Below are 25,463 nucleotides of genomic sequence, written 5' to 3' on the forward strand. Positions count from 1 at the left end.
TCAAACCATTTGAGATCCTTGCAAACGTGACTCGTAGCACCCGAGTCTACCCACCATGCAAGCATATCATCTTGTACATAAAAGGATTCAGAAATAAATGATACATAATTCTCAACCGAATTATGTTTATAAACCATTGGACTTTTTGAGTCCAATAACAAACCCGAAGACCGGGTTTCATTTATTTCACACCCAGAGGGATTTTTCCCGACTTGTACACTTCTAGTAATTTGGCCCAATTGCCCCATGTGTGTACCACCACAGCCAACGGGCTGCACCTTTGTATTAAATTTGTTTGATTTAGAAACATTACCTTTTATTTGTTTATTATTCAAATCACAAAATAAATTTTGTTTCTTTAAATCAAATCCAATTTTTGTGTTTTGTAAATAATTAACATGTCCCGAATGACCAATTGAATCAACTACAAAACTCATAGGTTTTGTCAAACTTAGAGTGGAATTAGTAAGCGTACCTTGTGAAGCATTCGGATCTTTCGACCCACTTGGACCCGCTATGTTAGCTTTGTTTCCACTAGTAATCTTCACATGACAATCTTTCTTGAAATGCCCCGGTTTGCCACATCTCCAACAACCCCCTTTTGGTTTCTTGTTGGAATCACTATTATCCCGATCCAACTTTCTCTTATTATCCTTAAACTTGTTGAACTTTCCAGTTTTCTCATCATTTTCAACCATTTTGAGTTAACTTTGAAATTCAATATTGATCAAACTAAAAGAAAATACACTGATCAAACCCACTTTAAATTAATCGAAAATGATTTCCAAACTACCCTTTAATTAATTCATCAAAATAATCTACCAGTTATGTCTAACTGATGTCAACGAATTTCAATTACACCATATCAGTTTGAGAATATTAAAATAGTAAATACCGTTTAATTCCTAATTCCTTGAACAAATATTATTTAAACAACTTGAATTAACATCACAGAATCAAAATAAAATTCCAAAGTCTAGAAATCAAGTTGATCAAATTAAAATTCCATATTCTGCTTGATTCAATAATTCCACGAACTAGGATTTCCTTCAACAATAAAAATTATAAACTAAGTGGGCAGAATACTATTGTTGACCAAATTCAAACTCAATGTTTTTCTTCATTTCAAAATACAGTCGATTGACACCAAGCATCTAACAAATAATATAATTGAATTCAAAGTTATATTTTTGCAACTTAGAGTTCCAACCAGTGGCGGAACTAGAACATTAACTCAGGGGTATCCTTAAAAAAAAAATCACCGTGCAATCGTACAATATTAAAAAAAACGACAATAAATAAATAAAGTAAAACAAATACCTAATAGATTTATCATCTTCTTTTTTTCATAACTTAAAATCGTTCCATCACATCATCGTCTTTTACTTCACGTAAAAAATCATTTTCAACCGCACAGACTATAGCATTGTTAAAAAATTCTGGGCCCATTCGATTGCGTAAATCCGTCTTGACAAGCTTCAATTTCGAAAAACATCTTTCGATGGTTACGGTTGCAACCGGTAAAAGCAAAACTAGCTTCACTACCCGATAAACTGAAGGAGAAGAACTATGTGTTCCCGTTTCAACCATAACACGCGCAAGATCACTTATTCCATCCAGGTTTGCAAACTTATCATTATCGCTTATAGTGTGATGAAATGGGCAATTGGGATTTGGGCTTATTATTTTCAATTGATTGATATCCTCGTAGTTGTGTCGTGCCGTCGCACGAGGCCCCAAATTTTAAAGGGTTCGAAAGGCTTTTATAAGCTTTTATATATATAGTAAATTATATATTTAATATGCATTCATCTATTAAACATAAAATGTTGGTGGTGGAGTGGAAAAAATCATCTCAAGATAATGTAGAGGTCCAAAGTTCAAGGTCTGGCTCCGCCACCAAAGTCTTATTTTTTTGAACTCATTTTCTCTTGTCACAATTTTGGGCCTAGTTTTTTATTTCGCCCGATGCCTAAATTATTTTGAGAGTTCCCGGAGACGGCTCTGGTGCCGTGCATTAAAACTTCAGGGCAATTGGACAATTATTTACAATCTTTTATTATTTTGGGCTAACATATTGGGCAATTGAGCTTATTATTTACAATCTTCAATTTATTTGGGCTAACATATTGGGCAATTGGGGTTTGGGCTTATTATTTTCAATTGATTTGGGCTTACAGACTTTTTTAGGGGTGTCTTCGTAGTTGTTTAGGGGTATCCTTGGCATAAAAACCGGAAAAAAAAAACTTTTTTTACACTACCGATAAAAAGTTGAGCCGTAGCCCGTGCTACGGCTCGATATATATAAGTTCCGCCCCTGGTTCCAACAAAACTATCACAGGCCAGGCAAATATTCGAACAAAACTACAACTACAATTCAAACCAAATTGAACCCTAAAATAGGTTTATCTTTGTTGTATAGTTGGTCTAGAACAAGTAGTTTCAAAGAAATTAACAAACCTGGAACCCGAATTGAAATTGCAAATTTTGTGATTGAAACCTGGATTAATCTCTGAATCGTATGAGAACTATCAGATAAACGTATTTGCGGGTTACACGCAATGATTTATCGGATTAGACAGAGACCACTCTTTTGAAGGAATTGAATTTGATGTTTATGTGATAATAAGATCGCACACAGTAACCACAGAAACTGTCGTATATCTCAACCTTTTCTTTTGTGCGTTCTCTTGTTCTGTGTTATCGAGAATAACTCCCAAGTCATATCTAACTTAATAAGGCCTACATAAAAATTCATATAGTGGACTTCTTTTTAGAACATTTATTGGCCGAGTAGAACTAGTCTAAGTCAACTATTATTGGCCCAAAGTCCAATGGACTAAACATTTAAAATGCTACTACATATAATATATCAAGTCCAAAATATTTAATGGACAAACTTAATAAAATAAATATTAAGTTTAAAGAACATTAGTTACAAACTAATTAGGCCATGTAATTTACATAACAAACTCAAATAATGTTAGGATTAAATTGAGCCCGCACTCACGCGTCACCTAACTCGTTTAATCTCTAACGTTATTTTCTCGATCAACAAGTTAATCCAATACCCTAAAATCCGTTGATAACACTAAAATTACCAACAAAAGAGACAACCGAACAAATACGCTTATGTGGCGGAAGTTCGTTCAATGGCAGAATCTCAGAACATGCCACCTAGTACCATGTTTGTCCGAATGCTTGCTCGGACCAGTGCCAAAGGGGTATGATATATACTATATTAATCATGTATTACTATGTTTGGCTTACTAGTAAATGTAAATGGCTTACTCAGTAATGGTTACAACATAGTTGGACTCTCCCAGGTGACTATTCAGATCCGCTATTTATTCTAATTATATGTTGTTTTTATTTAATTGTGCTTTTTGTCCTAGACAGGTTCATAATCTAATATCCTTGGGAGGACCTCATGCTGGTACAACCTCATTGCCACTTTGTGGTGTAAGTGCTTCCTTTTTTTATTGCCATATAAAAGTTTAAGGGAATTTATGTGTTAGTAGCCTGAGATCAAGCTTGATAGAAATTGAAGTGGTAATCCTTTTTGTATGATTCTAAATTTCTAATTTGTTTAGTATATTGGTTTGTTAATCAATTACCTCAAAGGATAAAATAGTGAACTTTCATTTAATATACGGGCACGATAGTTTTTCTGTCTGAATAGATCTAATTTTTAATCTGAAATGTAACATGGTTTATCATATGTTTTGGTTTTGCAGTCCGGCATATTCTGCAAGAAAGCAGATGCACTTATCAAGTCAGAGGTCTATAGTGATTATATCCAGGTATGTTCCACAGCAGGTTGGTTTTCATTCACCTAAATACTACTCTTCAACCCATATTCTAAAGAGTGGTAAGAGTCCAGTTTGGCTAGTTTTGACAAAAATTCCCGGCTGAATGCCTGAACCGCTAACTATGGTTTTGGAAAACAACAAGACCTTGTATGTATATCGGCAAACATGGTGTCTATGTGTCAGCATTTTTTTCTTGTTGGTTTATAATGATATAATTACTATTTAAAGTAGCCCGACCCGTCCAACCCAAAAATAATAATTAGTAGTATAATTTCTATAAACGAAGTTATTAGAATCAATTTTAGAATAAGACAAAATAGATAGTAGTTAAAATTGTAAGTGGAAGAAAGAGAATAAATAATAATAAAAAAAGAATATAGAGATATGTATAAGGAGTTGGATGTAGAAGGTTTTTTAAAATGTGAGATAAATTTTAAAAAGTTATGGTTTTTAGTTAAATTATAGGGTTAAAGATGATGGAGTGGATGAGAATGCTCTGTTTGGCTTAACTTTTCAAAACAACTAATGACTTTTCCCCTTACATAAGAATTTCATGCCAAACATCTTTTATATATCATTTCAAAAAGTCAATAAGCTAATAAGTTACTAAAATAAGCAATTTCAACAATCCCTAATACACGATTTTTCTAGACTTGCCCTGGTTAATTCATAATCACGTTGTTCATTGACCATGTGTCTACTTTTGTAAGTTCCCCAATTTTTTACTTGTTGAAGCTGCCTAGATTTTTTTAAGCTAATTAAGATTTTTCATCATCGAGTTATGTATGAACTAGCAAATGCCCGGACACTCGGGATTACCCTGACAAATGGATCACTCTTCTGTTCAAAGAACAGAACGTGGTGACCCGACCCACCCACCCAGAAGGAAATCCACGACTAATAAAACTCATGTCTCAACCCGAAACAAAATTTGTCCTAGACGAGACTAGTTAAAAAGATTCTCGTTGATCATCTTTAGTAAATTGAAGTTTATTATATTGTGATCATTGTTTCTATATTTGTGTTTGAATATGATGATTTTTTAATTAGTGCTTCGGTAATATCAAGATTACTCTTTTTTTTAATTAATAACGATCAAATGCTTAGCTGTTATCGAAAACAAATATAAAGTAGTTATATTCAAAGGTTCAAACAACTATTTAGACTGGTTAATTATTTATTCATCGTTGTGTAAGGCTTATTCTCCTTATTTATATTATCTTTCTGCATTCCTGTATTAAATAATCCTTTGTTAAGATTCCAAACCCTAAACAAGGGATCTTTATTGTATGTTCATGACCCTCCTTGGTTGTTTTTTTTACATCAAGTGTAGTGGTGAACACATAGAGGTGCCTAAATGGAAGACTTGATCTTCCTACCTCCTACATGACTTCTATGACATTTAGAGGTACCAAAATGAAGATTTTAATCTTCTACCTCATGCTTGAACTATTGGACATATATTATATAACCTAAATATATTATTCGAATAATCGAATCTTTGATGATGAACTAGTGTTCATATGTCGGGGTACTAGATTACATCATCCTAGACTATGATAACTTGTCACGATTCTAATGGAACCTTGTTCCATGAAAACATCTAAACTCCTTCGAGTTTCCTAGTGTCAAGAACAAGCATCATATGTACTAAATGATTATTTTCCATGTTATTCTCATATCTTATTTTTATGTTGTTTTGAACACCGAATCTCGACTCTAAACATACTCTAACCTTAACCCTTATACATTCGGACTCTAAATCTCTACTCGTCAACAATTGGATAATCGGAAAACATATGCAAACTTTGTGAGTATACTCGTACTTTTCCCCTTTTTACTTTTACCACTTTTGGGGTGTAACATGTTTACCTATTGAAACTTACACATGAACTTTTGTCTAAACACATGAACATTCCTATAACATGCTTGTATATGTGATGGCTTGATACTTTAAATTTGGGTGATTCTTATGTGTTGAACTTATCATTAACTTCGTACGAGCCAAACCATGACATATGTAGCGCTATAGGATTAACGACCCGCCTCTACTGAAACTTTGGTTATGTCATGAGCAAGTTGCGTTTTCTTGGTTTGATATGTTAGACACATGCCATGTTTAAATGTTTATCTTGAATCACATGCTTGCTATGAGGAATTGTTCAAACTTATCTTTTGCTATGTACGTATCAAACTTGTATACTCGCCTTTGCTTTTGCATTGAACTTTATTTTAAACATGTTACAGGTTGAGGACGATGATGCTATGAAATGAAGTAGCGTTGATGCCTAGATACACATATAGACGTTAGGGTTTAAAATGTTGTATCAAAATTTTGATATGTTATCATGTTGTTTTGTTAAACTTGTCGTATTTGAATTTCTTGTAACGTTGACTATTTGAAGTTATGAAATGAAATGAAATGAAATTTGGATTTTCTAAATATTGTCACAAATAGCGTTATGATGTCTCTAGCAATCTTCACACTTCGTCTCATCCCGATGTTTCCGCCATTGGTTGGGGTGTGACATCAAAGCTCAAGTCCAAAGCTTCTTGAAGCGGCTAAACTTCATATTCTTATAGGTAGTTCATTACTCTTGCACCTGCACTGCAATTTATCAATGAACTATTAAGAAGTTCAACTTCAACCTACTTTATCTTACAGTCTGAACACATACCTTGGGATGATTTGCTAATGTGTTCCAATATCGTTATGACAAGCTTTCCGCATTGAATTCTGCATCTAACGTTGTATTAGATGGGAATTGGGTGTCTTGACATAAGATATTTAAAGTGGACTTTAAACCCATCCCTTTAGCTGATTTCTTCACGAGATCTCTTCCTAACCCTTTGGTTAGATGATCAGCTAAATTAAGCTCAGATCTAACAAACTCAACGGATATCACCCCATTCATGATTAATTCTCTAATCATACTATGTCTAACACTTAAGTGTCTAGACTTCCCATTGTACACTTGACTATATGCCTTAGCCAATGTAGCTGCACTATCACACCTGATAGAGATTGGTGATATCGGTTTCGACCATAATGGAATCTCATAGATCAAATTTCTGAGCCACTCCGCTTCTTTACCAGCTGCAGCTAGAGCCACAAACTCAGATTCCATAGTTGAGTCAGTGATGCAAGTTTGTTTCTTTGAAGCCTAGGAGATAGCACCAAGTAAGAACACCCATCCAGTTGTGGAGGAATGATCTTCTTTATTGTTTATCCAACTTGCATCAGAGTACCCTTCTATAACTGAAGGAAAACCTGAATAGCATAAACCAAAGTGCATGGTTCCTTTTAGGTACTTAAGCAGTCTATTCACTGCTTGCCAGTGTTGAGCACTAGGATTACTAGTAAATCTGCTCAACTTACCCACAGCGTAAGCTATGTCAGGCCTTGTGCTAATCATAGCATACATCAAGCATCCAATGACCTTAGAATACTCTAATTGTGAAACTGAATCACCAGAATTAGGCATTAACCGGATGCTCGGATCTAGAGGAGTGCTAACAGGAGAACAATTATAATGATTTAATTTTTTCAACACTTTCTCAATGTAATGAGACTGTGTCATGGTTATACCATTGTTACTCCTTTTAATCCTTATTCCAAGGATCATATCCGCCTCCCCCATATCCTTCATTTCAAAACTGGAAGACAACAATTTCTTTGTCTTATCAACCTGGTCTTGGTCAGTGCCAAAGATCAACATATCATCTACATATAGACAAATAATCACTCCTTTACCAGAGGATTCAAATCTACTGTAGACACACTTATCGGCCTGGTTTAGAAGAAAACCATGAGATAAGATCACCTCATCAAATTTTTGATGCCATTGCTTAGGTGATTGTTTCAAACCATATAATGATTTGACGAGTTTACACACCTTGTGTTCTTGTCCAGGTAATACAAAACCCTCAGGTTGTTTCATGTATACCTCTTCATCCAATTCACCATTCAAGAACGCGGTCTTGACATCCATTTGGTGAATTACCAAGTTATGAACTGAAGCAAGAGCTAAAAGAAGCCTTATGGTGGAAATTCTTGCAACAGGAGCATATGTATCAAAGAAATCTGTTCCTTCCTTTTGTCTAAAGCCTTGGATAACCAACCTGGCTTTAAACTTATCTATGCTACCATCAACTTTCATCTTTCTTTTAAAAATCCATTTGCAACCCAAAGGTTTGCAACCAGGAGGCAAATCAGTCAATTTCCATGTATTATTATGCATGATAGAATCCATCTCATCTTGGATGGCTTCTTTCCAGAAAGCAACATCCCTAGATGCCATTGCCTGACTGTATGTCTTAGGGTCCTCCTCAATATTGAAACAATATTGATATTGATGTTCAACCCCATTCCTGGTTCCTTCCACCAAATAAAGATGAAAGTCAGAGCCAAAAGACTTGGCTTTCCTGACCCTAGTACCTTTCCTGGGTTCGGTACTAGTAGATGGTACATCTTTGGTACCAACAGAGTTATTACCAAACTCAGTTACAGCTGATGTTTTCAAACTATAAGGCGTGTCCTTTAGTCTAGGCACAGAAGAAAATCTATCCTCATTGCCAAAATCAGCAGTTCTTGATTCAATCACAGTGTGGACAGAAACATAGTCATTTGGTTCTGTGACATAGAACCTATGAACAGGGGAATGCTCACCATACCCAATAAAGATGCAATCAATGCCTCTTTTACCTGTGTTTCTCAATTTTGGTTCAGTAAGCTTTACAACAGCTCTACAACCCCAAACTCTAAGATGACTCAAGTTTGGTGCCTTTTTGTACCAGAGTTCATATGGGGTTACTTTAGACATTTTATTAGGAACTCTATTTAACAAGTAACAGGCTGTTAACATAGCCTCACCCCAGAATCCTTCACTTAACCCAGAATAGGATAACATGGAATTAACCATTTCTTTCAAAGTCCTATTCTTCCTCTCTGATACACCATTTTGCTGTGGTGTATAAGGAGCAGTGGTTTGGTGTATTATACCAGTAGACTGAAAGTAAACTGGATCATAATACTCTCCACCTCTATCAGTACGAAGGTTCTTTATCAAACAACTTTGATGTCGCTCTACCTCTTGTTTATAAATTTTGAATTTATCAAGAGCTTCATCTTTTGAGTGCAACAAATAGACATAACAAAACCTAGAGGCATCATCAATAAAAGTAACCACATACTTTTTATTTCCAAGTGAGGGCGTACTATGAAAGTCACATAAATCAGAATGAATTAATTCTAATACCTTAGAATCTCTTTTAACATCTTTAAATGGTTTCCTAGTAATTTTAGTCAATTTACAAGTATGACATTTACTAGAGTTTTGCATGTCAAAGGCAGGTATTAGGCTCATTTTAGACATATCTTTTATCTTATGATAATTAACATGACCTAATCTAGCATGCCATATACGTGAATCATTCTTAACATTACTAGAGGATGTAGATGTCATACAAACATATTCAATAGCAAACGGGACATCAATATTAAGCATAAACATGCCGTTACATAAATATCCAAATCCTACAAAGGTTCCATGTCAAGACAAGATAAACTTATCCGACTCAATGACCTGTTTATAACCACAATTGTTTAATACAATTCCAGATAAGAGATTCTTTCGAATCCCTGGTACATACAACACATTATCTAATAATAGATGTTTTCCAGAAGTAAATACAAGTCTAATTTTTCCAACTCCTTTGATGGGCTCAGTTGCAACATTCCCCATCCTTAGTACAGATCCATCTTCAAGTGGTTCAAATTCCTCAAACCATTTGAGATCCTTGCAAACGTGACTCGTAGCACCCGAGTCTACCCACCATGCAAGCATATCATCTTGTACATAAAAGGATTCAGAAATAAATGATACATAATTCTCAACCGAATTATGTTTATAAACCATTGGACTTTTTGAGTCCAATAACAAACCCGAAGACCGGGTTTCATTTATTTCACACCCAGAGGGATTTTTCCCGACTTGTACACTTCTAGTAATTTGGCCCAATTGCCCCATGTGTGTACCACCACAGCCAACGGGCTGCACCTTTGTATTAAATTTGTTTGATTTAGAAACATTACCTTTTATTTGTTTATTATTCAAATCACAAAATAAATTTTGTTTCTTTAAATCAAATCCAATTTTTGTGTTTTGTAAATAATTAACATGTCCCGAATGACCAATTGAATCAACTACAAAACTCATAGGTTTTGTCAAACTTAGAGTGGAATTAGTAAGCGTACCTTGTGAAGCATTCGGATCTTTCGACCCACTTGGACCCGCTATGTTAGCTTTGTTTCCACTAGTAATCTTCACATGACAATCTTTCTTGAAATGCCCCGGTTTGCCACATCTCCAACAACCCCCTTTTGGTTTCTTGTTGGAATCACTATTATCCCGATCCAACTTTCTCTTATTATCCTTAAACTTGTTGAACTTTCCAGTTTTCTCATCATTTTCAACCATTTTGAGTTAACTTTGAAATTCAATATTGATCAAACTAAAAGAAAATACACTGATCAAACCCACTTTAAATTAATCGAAAATGATTTCCAAACTACCCTTTAATTAATTCATCAAAATAATCTACCAGTTATGTCTAACTGATGTCAACGAATTTCAATTACACCATATCAGTTTGAGAATATTAAAATAGTAAATACCGTTTAATTCCTAATTCCTTGAACAAATATTATTTAAACAACTTGAATTAACATCACAGAATCAAAATAAAATTCCAAAGTCTAGAAATCAAGTTGATCAAATTAAAATTCCATATTCTGCTTGATTCAATAATTCCACGAACTAGGATTTCCTTCAACAATAAAAATTATAAACTAAGTGGGCAGAATACTATTGTTGACCAAATTCAAACTCAATGTTTTTCTTCATTTCAAAATACAGTCGATTGACACCAAGCATCTAACAAATAATATAATTGAATTCAAAGTTATATTTTTGCAACTTAGAGTTCCAACCAGTGGCGGAACTAGAACATTAACTCAGGGGTATCCTTAAAAAAAAAATCACCGTGCAATCGTACAATATTAAAAAAAACGACAATAAATAAATAAAGTAAAACAAATACCTAATAGATTTATCATCTTCTTTTTTTCATAACTTAAAATCGTTCCATCACATCATCGTCTTTTACTTCACGTAAAAAATCATTTTCAACCGCACAGACTATAGCATTGTTAAAAAATTCTGGGCCCATTCGATTGCGTAAATCCGTCTTGACAAGCTTCAATTTCGAAAAACATCTTTCGATGGTTACGGTTGCAACCGGTAAAAGCAAAACTAGCTTCACTACCCGATAAACTGAAGGAGAAGAACTATGTGTTCCCGTTTCAACCATAACACGCGCAAGATCACTTATTCCATCCAGGTTTGCAAACTTATCATTATCGCTTATAGTGTGATGAAATGGGCAATTGGGATTTGGGCTTATTATTTTCAATTGATTGATATCCTCGTAGTTGTGTCGTGCCGTCGCACGAGGCCCCAAATTTTAAAGGGTTCGAAAGGCTTTTATAAGCTTTTATATATATAGTAAATTATATATTTAATATGCATTCATCTATTAAACATAAAATGTTGGTGGTGGAGTGGAAAAAATCATCTCAAGATAATGTAGAGGTCCAAAGTTCAAGGTCTGGCTCCGCCACCAAAGTCTTATTTTTTTGAACTCATTTTCTCTTGTCACAATTTTGGGCCTAGTTTTTTATTTCGCCCGATGCCTAAATTATTTTGAGAGTTCCCGGAGACGGCTCTGGTGCCGTGCATTAAAACTTCAGGGCAATTGGACAATTATTTACAATCTTTTATTATTTTGGGCTAACATATTGGGCAATTGAGCTTATTATTTACAATCTTCAATTTATTTGGGCTAACATATTGGGCAATTGGGGTTTGGGCTTATTATTTTCAATTGATTTGGGCTTACAGACTTTTTTAGGGGTGTCTTCGTAGTTGTTTAGGGGTATCCTTGGCATAAAAACCGGAAAAAAAAAACTTTTTTTACACTACCGATAAAAAGTTGAGCCGTAGCCCGTGCTACGGCTCGATATATATAAGTTCCGCCCCTGGTTCCAACAAAACTATCACAGGCCAGGCAAATATTCGAACAAAACTACAACTACAATTCAAACCAAATTGAACCCTAAAATAGGTTTATCTTTGTTGTATAGTTGGTCTAGAACAAGTAGTTTCAAAGAAATTAACAAACCTGGAACCCGAATTGAAATTGCAAATTTTGTGATTGAAACCTGGATTAATCTCTGAATCGTATGAGAACTATCAGATAAACGTATTTGCGGGTTACACGCAATGATTTATCGGATTAGACAGAGACCACTCTTTTGAAGGAATTGAATTTGATGTTTATGTGATAATAAGATCGCACACAGTAACCACAGAAACTGTCGTATATCTCAACCTTTTCTTTTGTGCGTTCTCTTGTTCTGTGTTATCGAGAATAACTCCCAAGTCATATCTAACTTAATAAGGCCTACATAAAAATTCATATAGTGGACTTCTTTTTAGAACATTTATTGGCCGAGTAGAACTAGTCTAAGTCAACTATTATTGGCCCAAAGTCCAATGGACTAAACATTTAAAATGCTACTACATATAATATATCAAGTCCAAAATATTTAATGGACAAACTTAATAAAATAAATATTAAGTTTAAAGAACATTAGTTACAAACTAATTAGGCCATGTAATTTACATAACAAACTCAAATAATGTTAGGATTAAATTGAGCCCGCACTCACGCGTCACCTAACTCGTTTAATCTCTAACGTTATTTTCTCGATCAACAAGTTAATCCAATACCCTAAAATCCGTTGATAACACTAAAATTACCAACAAAAGAGACAACCGAACAAATACGCTTATGTGGCGGAAGTTCGTTCAATGGCAGAATCTCAGAACATGCCACCTAGTACCATGTTTGTCCGAATGCTTGCTCGGACCAGTGCCAAAGGGGTATGATATATACTATATTAATCATGTATTACTATGTTTGGCTTACTAGTAAATGTAAATGGCTTACTCAGTAATGGTTACAACATAGTTGGACTCTCCCAGGTGACTATTCAGATCCGCTATTTATTCTAATTATATGTTGTTTTTATTTAATTGTGCTTTTTGTCCTAGACAGGTTCATAATCTAATATCCTTGGGAGGACCTCATGCTGGTACAACCTCATTGCCACTTTGTGGTGTAAGTGCTTCCTTTTTTTATTGCCATATAAAAGTTTAAGGGAATTTATGTGTTAGTAGCCTGAGATCAAGCTTGATAGAAATTGAAGTGGTAATCCTTTTTGTATGATTCTAAATTTCTAATTTGTTTAGTATATTGGTTTGTTAATCAATTACCTCAAAGGATAAAATAGTGAACTTTCATTTAATATACGGGCACGATAGTTTTTCTGTCTGAATAGATCTAATTTTTAATCTGAAATGTAACATGGTTTATCATATGTTTTGGTTTTGCAGTCCGGCATATTCTGCAAGAAAGCAGATGCACTTATCAAGTCAGAGGTCTATAGTGATTATATCCAGGTATGTTCCACAGCAGGTTGGTTTTCATTCACCTAAATACTACTCTTCAACCCATATTCTAAAGAGTGGTAAGAGTCCAGTTTGGCTAGTTTTGACAAAAATTCCCGGCTGAATGCCTGAACCGCTAACTATGGTTTTGGAAAACAACAAGACCTTGTATGTATATCGGCAAACATGGTGTCTATGTGTCAGCATTTTTTTCTTGTTGGTTTATAATGATATAATTACTATTTAAAGTAGCCCGACCCGTCCAACCCAAAAATAATAATTAGTAGTATAATTTCTATAAACGAAGTTATTAGAATCAATTTTAGAATAAGACAAAATAGATAGTAGTTAAAATTGTAAGTGGAAGAAAGAGAATAAATAATAATAAAAAAAGAATATAGAGATATGTATAAGGAGTTGGATGTAGAAGGTTTTTTAAAATGTGAGATAAATTTTAAAAAGTTATGGTTTTTAGTTAAATTATAGGGTTAAAGATGATGGAGTGGATGAGAATGCTCTGTTTGGCTTAACTTTTCAAAACAACTAATGACTTTTCCCCTTACATAAGAATTTCATGCCAAACATCTTTTATATATCATTTCAAAAAGTCAATAAGCTAATAAGTTACTAAAATAAGCAATTTCAACAATCCCTAATACACGATTTTTCTAGACTTGCCCTGGTTAATTCATAATCACGTTGTTCATTGACCATGTGTCTACTTTTGTAAGTTCCCCAATTTTTTACTTGTTGAAGCTGCCTAGATTTTTTTAAGCTAATTAAGATTTTTCATCATCGAGTTATGTATGAACTAGCAAATGCCCGGACACTCGGGATTACCCTGACAAATGGATCACTCTTCTGTTCAAAGAACAGAACGTGGTGACCCGACCCACCCACCCAGAAGGAAATCCACGACTAATAAAACTCATGTCTCAACCCGAAACAAAATTTGTCCTAGACGAGACTAGTTAAAAAGATTCTCGTTGATCATCTTTAGTAAATTGAAGTTTATTATATTGTGATCATTGTTTCTATATTTGTGTTTGAATATGATGATTTTTTAATTAGTGCTTCGGTAATATCAAGATTACTCTTTTTTTTAATTAATAACGATCAAATGCTTAGCTGTTATCGAAAACAAATATAAAGTAGTTATATTCAAAGGTTCAAACAACTATTTAGACTGGTTAATTATTTATTCATCGTTGTGTAAGGCTTATTCTCCTTATTTATATTATCTTTCTGCATTCCTGTATTAAATAATCCTTTGTTAAGATTCCAAACCCTAAACAAGGGATCTTTATAAACATATAAACACACACAAACAACTTCAAGTTTACCTCCAAATTATAAACCAAAAAACAATGTCAAATCCCATATTTTTCACCATCCCACTCATTGCCATTCCTATTCTCTATTGGGCCTACACTTACCCCAAGAACAAATACAAGCAAACCAATCTTGTGCTTTATGTGCATGATAACCACACCGGCGATGACAAGTCAGCAATGACAATCGCAGGAAAAGACGGGCCCACCACTAGCATTATGCATTTCGGGACCCTTTTGGTCCATGATGCTTCGGTGACCCTAGGCCCTGATCCAGGGTCAAAAGAGGTTGGAAGGGCCCAAGGTATGTACATCAATAGCCAACTTGATGGGAAGGCGTTGTACATGATCTTTTCGATCATGTTCAGCGATGGGGATTATAAGAATAGCACTCTAGAGATTCAGGGAGCCGATCCTTTTGTGTTGAAGGAAAGGGAGTTTTCGGTTGTCTCGGGGACTGGTTATTTTCGGTTTGTGAGGGGATACGGTATCATGACTACTGAGTTTCTAGATATACAAAATAAAAGGGCTATTATCAAGCTTAATATAACAGTGAGACATTTTTGAAATGTTTGTTTAAGGATTTTTGTGTTTTCATTTTACTTTGAAGTCTTGTATTTTCAATTTTGGGCTTCAATTACGATTTAGTGGTTTTTTCTTGGGATTGTACTGTATTTATAGATCTATTAAGACTATGATTCAAAATCAGAATGAACCTGAAATGAAATAACCTTGTTTTAGGTTTACTAGTGTATTTCGTTTAATAGATAGCTCTTGACCGATACAATTGATATGTCTTGATGATGACCCTTTTAACCCATTTATAACTTCATTACAACTTTAATGACCTTTTAACTCACATACAATCAACCCATTTGATATGCTTAGATGAATGAGGTACACTTATTCAGATTAATTATATGAATTTTATTGTATCGTGTTAGCTGTAAAAGGTGGATATTTTTAAAGTGAATAAATATAAGCGTTTACCCTAAATCTATAAGAGGGGTAGGGGTGGTCGTCATTCATCACTCACTCACAACTTTCAATCAAGTTCCGCCATGTCATCAACCATTATTCCATCACTAGTGATGGATTTTAGTAGAAATGTTCATCACTCACCACACCTAACAATTTATCTCACAACCCAACAATTTCCCTCAACTTCCTCAAATTCTTCACGCGTGAAACAATTGACGCGTTATATAATTGACGCATGAAACTATTGAGTGGCGATGGTGTTTGGGATTGTATAACGCGTGAAACTATTCCATCATGGGGTAAAACTCTTCCACCCCGGGTCCCCTAACCATGCGATCCAGGTTCAAATCCCGACTCTACCTCTTTTACCATTTCTCTTTTATTTTGACTTCTTTTTTCTTAATTTCTTTTACTGCTTTTTTATTAAAATTTCTTTTTTTGTTGATTCATATAACACGTATACTTGACTCCCTGTACATAAAATCATAACAGATACAAGTTTAAAAATTATTGCTGCATATAAATATCCATAAATACAAGCTATAAAAGTTAACTATATTTTCCTTTTCCTTTTTTTAACGACGTACATTTAAGATGCCGCTAACCGGGTTAGTAGTTAGTATCACCAAAATAGTATTAAAATTTTTCCTTGTCTGGTTTTGAACCCAAGACCTCCAAGAGAAGCAAAGTTTTCCACCTCCCCTTGACCACTAGGCCAAGAGATCATTGGTATATTTTCCTTTTCCTGATAACATTTGAAATTAAGATTATGTAGAATATATTAGGGATGGCAATGAGTCGGGTTTGGGACGGGTTTAGGTATTCCTAAACCCAAACCCGGTTAGATAAGCTTGTCCCAAACCCGTCCCAAAACCCGTCGGGTTTCTAGCGGGTAAATACCTATCGGGTTTCGGGTATACCCGCGGGTTTCGGGTAAACCCATTAATTTAAAAAGATTATTCGTTGGGTATACTCATCTCAAAACCCATTGGGTATCTATCGGGTAACTACTAACCGGTTACATTTTGTATTGTCATTATAAAAATATAAATCAAATAACTACAATGTATACGGAATAGAATACCTATATGTGTAAAAAATGGATGTATCATATATATACATATTTAATAATATAAAAGAAATTATATCGGGTATACAATCGGGTAAACGGGTACATTTTATCGGGTAATCGGGTCGGGTAAACGGGTATATCACTAAATCCCAAACCCGTCCCAAACCCGCAAAAAAAAAAAAATAAAAACTATTCCCAAACCCGATTAACCGACCCCAAACCTGTCCTAAATGTGTCCGGTTTCGAGTTTACCCAGCAGGTTTGGGTTTGATTGCCCCCTAAGAATATTATTACCCCTATATTAATTAGTAAGTTTTGCTTTCCTCACGTATTTACTATTCATTTTTCCTTTGTTTTTATTAGTTTTCCTATCTATACCCAGTGTTCATTTTTCCTTTGTTTTCATTGGTTTTCATATCTATACCTAGGGAAAAGATCAAATAGGAAGTTAATTTTCGCTAGGAAGGATAGGAAGCCATAGGATTATGACATGTGGCAAATTTTAAAATAAAGAGAAAGGGTATTTTAGTCAATCCAACTCCTTCTTCTTCCTTTTTCAAAACCCAGTAAATTCAAAAACCCACCATTTTCAAAACCCACCATCTTCAACTATTTCTTCACTTTCTATCTCAATAATCACTACATTATAGTGCGATTTTCATCACCAATCAATGATTCAGAACCCGATCAACGTGTTCTTTAGCTTTTTTTGAAGAAAACCCAGTTTAATTTCATAAAAAAATCTCGTTTTTTCCGGTGATTTTGGAGATAATCACTCGATTCGTTCGATTCGAGCGTTGATAAGTGTTTCTATCATTCAAAATTTGTCAATTGATGAAGAAATCGGCTTCGATCCATGTAAGAAATTCTTTAATTTCATTTTCATTATCTGGGTTTTTGATTTAGTCATTGCGTTTTACAATCTTTGCGGGGGTCCGGGGGCGGCAGCCCCCGGTAGCGGGGTCCCAGGGGCGGCAGCCCCTGGCGGGGTCCAAGGGGCAGAGCCCCTGGCTGGGGTTGAGCTCAGAAAAATTAATTTTCCATAAATTGGCTCATTTCGAAGACAGTAATTCGTAGACAATTCAGACAGTTCACAGTGACACATTTTTTAGGTGTTTTCAGTCCATTGCGTTTTAGAATGAGTCATTTTTAAGTGTTTTCTGGCCATTGCGTTTTACATATAAGACATTTCTTTGTGTTTTTGGTGCATTGCGTTTTAGGTAAAACACATTTTTATGTGTTTTCTGGCCATTGCGTTTTACAAATAAGACATTTCTGTGTGTTTTCTGGCCATTGCGTTTTACAAATAAGTCATTTCTTTGTGTTTTTGGTGCATTGCGTTTTAGGTAGAACACATTTTTATGTGTTTTCTGGCCATTGCGTTTTACAAATAAGACATTTCTGTGTGTTTTCTGGCCATTGCGTTTTACAAATAAGTCATTTCTTTGTGTTTTTGGTGCATTGCGTTTTAGGTAGAACACATTTTTATGTGTTTTCTGGCCATTGCGTTTTACAAATAAGACATTTCTGTGTGTTTTCTGGCCATTGCGTTTTACAAATAAGTCATTTCTTTGTGTTTTTGGTGCATTGCGTTTTAGAAAAATGTCATTTTTTAGGTTTTTTTTTTCATTGCGTTTTACATAACTGGTGGTTTTTCTATTGCGTTTTACGCAACTGGGTTTTAATTTTTTTTTTAAAATATAGCAATAGTATACTCGTTTTAAAGAAAAAAAAACGCTCGTTTTTTTGGTGCAATTTTTATAAAAAAATAATGTCGTATGAAAGAGTTATTAACGTTTAAAAAATGGGGGGGAATTGGAGGAGAGAGAAACTATTGGCTTGGATTGACTAGAATGCCCTTGAACAAACTCACGCGCCTCTTTTATTCTTTTCAATTTCCCTGATTTAATCTTAGCCCTTGATTAACTTAATGAATGGTCAAGATCACTTCCTATCCTTCCTAGCCAAATAAACTTCCTATTGTATCTCCACCCTCTATACCTAATCACTTAATAACACTTACCTGCTTCTCTTCTTTCTTATTTTTGTCAAAATAAGGAAGATTGCATGTACAATCTTTCACGAATTATATCATTATTTCAATATTTTTTTAAGGTCCACTTCCATCAAGTTTAGATAAAAAATGTGATGATAAAAAACTAATAACATTCTTTTTAATAAAGCAGACGTTACGTGTATAATAATTAATAAACTACATATCATCGAAATCTAAACGAAAATCATATATTTCAATAATCTTTAATCTATACTTTAAATATAATCTAACAATCAGTTTACTATCAAGTGGTATTAGAAAGATAAAAGAATGACTATTTATATGTAGAAAGAAAGTATACCAATGATTATCAAGTCATATAAAAAAGATAGATTAACTAGTTTTAATAAGACATATGGTTTAGGGTTTAGAATTTAATGTATGATCTCGGTGAGTTACTTGAATTAGGTATATAATTACGGGCCTGCTCCATTGTGTGGGTCCTCAATTGTTATAATGTTTATTAGAAAAAAAATAACTTAGAGTATTCACATCCCTTTCACCATTTTCTACCCTATAAGGGTGGATAGGGTAGTCATCACATTCCATCACCCATCACACAATTAAAGGCAATTACCATTTAACACCTCATTTTATCACTAAACATTTTTTTTAAATAAAATATAGAGAAAATTTCGCTTTCTGTCCTTTATGTATTACCTGAATTTTGAAAAGTGTCCTTTAAAAGTTTTAGTTTCAGTGTATGTTCAAAAAACACATGTTTTATATCACTTTATGTCCTTTCACCACACTGTTACTCAGTTAGATTTATTTAAGGCAAGGGCAAAAATGGTATTTTATAAATAAATGCACCACATCCCTTTTATCCTCTTATCTTCTTCAATTTCTGAGAAGCCCTAGCACAAAACCCAAATCCCCTGCCTTCTCCCCTTCAAGTCCGGCAGCCGGACTCGGTTCTTCGGCGATGTCCATATTCACTCTCAGGAATGTTCAAATAATCAAATATCTTACTCTTGATATGATACTCAATAGTCCCTCTTTCACCACCACCATACAAAGCATGATTCCCCAAATAAGCAGTTATTTCAGACAAACTAATAGTACAAGACTCCCAAAAATTAACACTTTGCACAAAAGAAAACAAGCCAAATCCACAATAAACAAGACATACCTTATTCCCATCACTCAAATGACAATACTCGTCACCCCTTAGCTCATCAATCTTCTCAGAAATTGAAGAAGATAAGGGGATAAAAGGGATGTGACGCATTTATTTATAAATACCATTTTTGCCCTTGCCTTAAATAAATCTAACTGAGTAATTTAACTCAGTTTCGTGAAAAGGACATAAAGTGATATAAAACATGTGTTTTTTAGACATAAACTGAAACTAAAACTTTTAAAGGGCACGTTTCAAAATTCAGATAATACATAAAGGACAAAAAGTGAAACTTTCTCTAAATCAACTTTTTGATAATAACAATTTTACATTTTTTTGAAATGAATGATAAAAGGTAAAATAACATTTTAAACTAAAGGGGCTAGTAATGTTGACTTAAAAAGTTGGAGGCAGTAACTTTTTAAAACTTGAGAGGTTAATTTTGTAAATTAACCATCATATTCAAATGAACTATCAAAACCACCATTGTTGCAAAAATTCAAACTTGCAATCGATCCAACATATTTTATTTGTTTATGGTTTTATTAAGTCAAATGGTCAAACATGCACATTTCCAAACAACAACCATCAAGTCGTCGTGATACACATCACTAGAATAAGGCCATCACGCATGACACGCTCCATGGCGGCGGTGTATCACAGTATCACGGACCGTGATGGAAGTGTATCCTGCTCCACCCCATCCACCCTAATTACACTAACATCACTATATTTTCTCTCCCATTTCAATTAAATAATATTTTTTATACTTTTATCATTACTTTTTTCCTTCTCCAACGCTCACAACTACTTTCAAAATATATTACAAAATCATAGAAGGTGAATAATATCCCCTCAAATATACAAATGAACAGTAACATTTTCCATCTCCTATACTCACAACCACTTTTTATAATATAAAGAACACATTCACAAAATTTGGTGGAAGGGATGTGAATGCTCTGATATGTTCAGCCTTTATTTTGTTTTTAGTACAACTAAATGTTTAATGAATATGAATATTCCACGTAAAAAACTAGATGTAATTTTGGGATGTTCGTACGAGTAATGTTGGCATCGGTCTATACGTTGTCCGTCTCTTTTCCTCCTAGAATTAGTTTGTGTAAATATGTTTTTAAATGAAACATGTGTTATGGCGACTAGCAGTGTTGCCATCCCAACACAAACAACTCGGGTTTAAGTCTACCTCCCCCCCCCCACTTGTTCCTCTTGATTTTGATTTACTTGTTAGACCTATAAAAGAGTATATGATATTAAAAGCCAAAACATGATCATTCGATCAAGAAATAAACAAAAGACTGAACCAGATTCTTCCGAAAAATAGTGAATCTTGAACACCTAATTAGAACATCTGTTGAAGACAAAGCAAACATCTGATCAATCCTTGGAACCGTTGTTCATGAAGAAACAACATTTGTTGAATGCTAAAGTCCGTTGAAGCCAAAAGTCTTATAAAGAAAACCAAACATCTATCTGGCCAAACAGGTGTTTGGAATCAAGGCAACAGAGGATAACTCTAACAGTGGTTTCTCAATGTAACAGTATTTGTTTATCAGTGTTTAGACTAGTAAGAACAGATGATAAGATTTGCATAGATGTTTGCAACATCTGTGGAATCTTTTCTATTAGAAATGTTAGATGTCACTATCAGGGTGATGTCAGGCAATCATAAACAGAGCTTTCGTACTTAGTATAAATAGATCATACATGTTAGTGATATATTTATCACACACATCACCTTTTCTCTTGTACAGACATATTTGTTAAGTGATCAGGTTGAGGGGGAGTCTGTAGAGTCAACCTTTTGTAAAACATTTGTAATCATTGGATTATAATTGAAAAACAATCGTTGATGATGACTTCTCATTTGTGATTATTATTTATCTTTCACTATTAAATTTAATATTGTTTTTGTTACTAACTGATTTATAATCACAAATCTTGTAAACTCAGACCTAACAATTGGTACCAGAGCTTGCTCACCTTAAACTCGATTTCACAATCAGTTTAATATACAAAGATCAGCTCTACCAAGATTAAATACTGTTTGTTGCTCAGAGTTGTATAGTCAAGAACTAATTAGTGTCTTTCATACACTCTGTTTTTCTGATAAAGAACAAGAGAAAATGGCACACAATGATCCCCACAATATCTGCTTCAATAATAAACCACCTATACTTGTCAAATCCGAATTTAACAACTAGCAACGTAGGATGGGGCATATACTTGCTTAACAAAATACAGGTGTTGGAAGTTTGTTGTCTTCGAACCACATATTCTAATGGTACAAAGTGTCGAGAACCCAAATGTATTTTAGCCAATACTTTGAGCAAGATTATCAAAAATTTGAGTTAGATGCGAAAGCCTTTAGTATCATGGCCATGGCTCTGCCAAAGAGTTGTGGGATGCACTAGAGGAACAATTTGGTGGAACGGAGGATGTTATCGAGAATACTTGTGAAATCCTTAACCAACAATATGAAACCTTCACCCATATCAAATGGGAGACCCTGACTCAGCAATTTGAACAATTTTCATGTTTAATCAGTAAAATGAAGTTGGTTAACAAAGAATTTACTAAGCAACATTAAGTAACCAGTTTATGAGATCTTTTCCTGAAAATGGGACACTACTGCTATAGTGATGAGAACAACCCAAGATTTTAAGGACATGAGCTTGACTCAGGTACGCGGAAAGCTCCTAACATTTGAAAGGGAGCTTGTCCAAAAGAAAAAGCTCTAGGAAAGAAATCTGGAAAGGTGTCTGAGAGTTATGTTTTTGGTAACACAACACTTTTGAGTCAAGAAGGATCATCAACTAGAATGGGAAATGACCATAGTGTTGATCATTTTATTGATATATCTACTGGAATTAACTCTGATTAACATTCCACAAGTTATGCTTTCACATTAAACAATGATACTCATGTAATTGATAATCTGTCTTTTGTACTCGATAACCTTAAGCACATAGACCCAACTAACCTAGAGGAGATGGACATATTGCACCTGGTAGCCCTACTCAGTCTAAGAGCTAACAATTTTTACAAAAGGACTAGTAGGACTTACCCAGGATTAAGTGGGAGGTCGAAAGTGGGGTTGGATAAATCTAAGATTAAATGTTTTAATTGCAATAGGTTAGGACACTTTGCTAGAGAATGCAAGAGTTAAACAAGTAACTCTGCACCAATAATCACATACCCTAATCAAAGTTCTCAACCTAATACACAACAACAATTTTATCCCCAAAATACCCTCGGGCCAAATGTGCAAAACCCAACCCACTTTGCACATAACTTGAATCCTGTTCTAGTGCACTATGTTCATGCACCACAAGTCCCTCAGGTTCAGTATGTCCAAATGCCAATCGCACATGTTCAAGCATCATAAGCTACTCCTGCACCAACTGAGCCTAATCAATAAAGCTTTTTTACATAAGGCTATGTTGATTGGAGTATCTTGCTAGAAAATTTAACAGATGAAAATTTTGCTTTAATAGCAAAAGATTGTGATGAACATGAAAACTTTTGTTTTATGGCTCTTGAGCATGTTTCAGGTGAAGAAGATCCAATTCAAACAAGTGTTGGTGAAGGGGTTGTTGGTGAGTCGACTGAAAGCCTTGGTCAAACATCTATTGGTGACTAAGAGCATGCAGGAATGATGGATGAAGAAAATCCCAAAAGTTCCACCGATTGTATCAGTATGGATCAAGTTGAATTGGCTGCCTCTAAGGTATCACCTCAAACTCTTAAGGAGTTGTGTTCTGAAAAATGCATCATAGCTTTAACTAACATAAAAGAGGTGAATGAAAATCTTAGAGAAAAAGTACAAATCAGTGAAATAATTCTTGAAAAATTGAAAAGAGAATTTAAAACAAGAATTACTGAAAAAGACATTGAAATAAGTAGTAAAAAACATGAAGCATCAATAACCAAGGACCAACTCCAATCAATGATAGAAAAATATCAAAATTGTAAAAATGAGTTGGAATCCACACAAATCACCTGTGAAAGGTGAGGGAGTCCTGCAATGGTTATGAGATGCTCTAAGAAAAGCAAATAAATAGCAATGTGAAGTTTGGTGTTGGTTTTAGAAAATATGACCAGGAACAAGAAACCAATACTTCCATTGACTCTGAGATGGTTGAAGTTATACCAACCACATCAACTGGTGAAGAAATCAAGATCACCGAACCTAGTGGCAAGAAAATAACTCTTGAAAAGCCACTAAGTTCCATTCAATCTGAAAAACAAAAGTATTAGTTTAAACCTGCTTAGTCAAATGAATGTGATGTTCTTGAGAATTTCAGACCAGTTGATTTCACAAACGCAAGGTCTTGATCCATCCAAGATAAAATTGTTCCTATTAATATTCTCCAACATATGTTAAAGCATGTGTTGTAGAAAAGAGAGATAAGGGTACCAAGAAAGATAAGATTCCAACTCAGCAGTTTAATTTCCGTGGAAAGAAAAATCAGTTGGTAAAAGACCGTTTCAAGTTTAAAGCCTATGATATTAATTGAACATACAATGTATGTGAATCTTCACTTGGGTGCACCATTTGTGGAAAACTCAACCATTTGACTCAACAATGTTCTTTTCTAAAACCATATGATATCAATCAAAATTGGTAAAGAAAGAAAATGAACTTCAAAAGGGATGATGGGCTTGTTAACAAGAATTCCCAGACATTTCCCAAAAGAGTTCAGTCAGACCACACATCTATCTCACAAAATTTGAACCAACATCCTGCACAAAGGATTCGTCAAACATCTGCTACACCATAAAACCCATTCCCTAGAGGCTATCGGCAACCACCATGAACTAGGGTACCTTATAGGTATGAAGAACCTATGCAACAACCCCAAAAGCCAAGGGCAAATAGACATCCACATGGGTACAACTATCTCATTGGGAACGATCAACCACCACTCGAACCAAGTGTGTAAGCACTTGTAGAGGGTTAAGAACAACTGTTTGAGATAGTGCAAAAATTCTCGTGTCAAATGACCAATCCTAAGGAGCCATTACGGTGGTTGAGACCTCCAAATCCAAAGCAGATAATGCTTTGGATGATTTGCTAAATTGACCTATTCACCACCATTTGCAGGGAACCACTATTGGTAATTTAAAAGTGTAGACAGAGGTTACCCTTGCACCTACCTGTCCAAATAAAAGAAAGAAATTATTTTGGAAAACTCACCAAAAGGCTCTTTACAACATTATAATGTTGTTTGTTAAATTAAAAAATCAAAAATATTTTTAAAAGAAAATCAAGAAAAGATTGTTAAAAATCAACAAAATCAAAACTCTGTTCAAAAGAGTAAAACATCTATTTCAGTGGTTCAAAAGTTTGTTTAAGCGTGGTTAACCACTAATTAAGACAAAAGAACCACTGATTCACTAACCACTGTTTGACTACAAAAGTCAAACAGAGCCCCTACTTCATCAAAACTCACCACTGTTTTCATCATAACTTTGTTTTAACCCAACATAGGTTT

General features: G+C 34.5%; 1 protein-coding gene across 1 annotated transcript; it reads left to right on the forward strand.

Moving 5' to 3' along the window:
* The first annotated feature begins 14,744 nt into the window (after positions 1 to 14,744).
* Positions 14,745 to 15,461, forward strand: LOC110905732 (dirigent protein 1). The gene has a single exon (XM_022151269.2). The coding sequence runs from the start codon at positions 14,752 to 14,754 to the stop codon at positions 15,280 to 15,282; it is 531 nt and encodes a 176-aa protein (XP_022006961.1). The 5' UTR covers positions 14,745 to 14,751; the 3' UTR covers positions 15,283 to 15,461.
* The last annotated feature ends 10,002 nt before the right edge of the window (positions 15,462 to 25,463 follow it).

Source organism: Helianthus annuus, chromosome 2, assembly GCF_002127325.2.
Source record: "Helianthus annuus cultivar XRQ/B chromosome 2, HanXRQr2.0-SUNRISE, whole genome shotgun sequence".
NCBI lineage: Eukaryota > Viridiplantae > Streptophyta > Magnoliopsida > Asterales > Asteraceae > Helianthus > Helianthus annuus.

Bases quoted from the DNA above. Each gene is read 5' to 3' on its own strand.
- LOC110905732 (XM_022151269.2), top strand. From the start codon at position 14,752: ATGTCAAATCCCATATTTTTCACCATCCCACTCATTGCCATTCCTATT.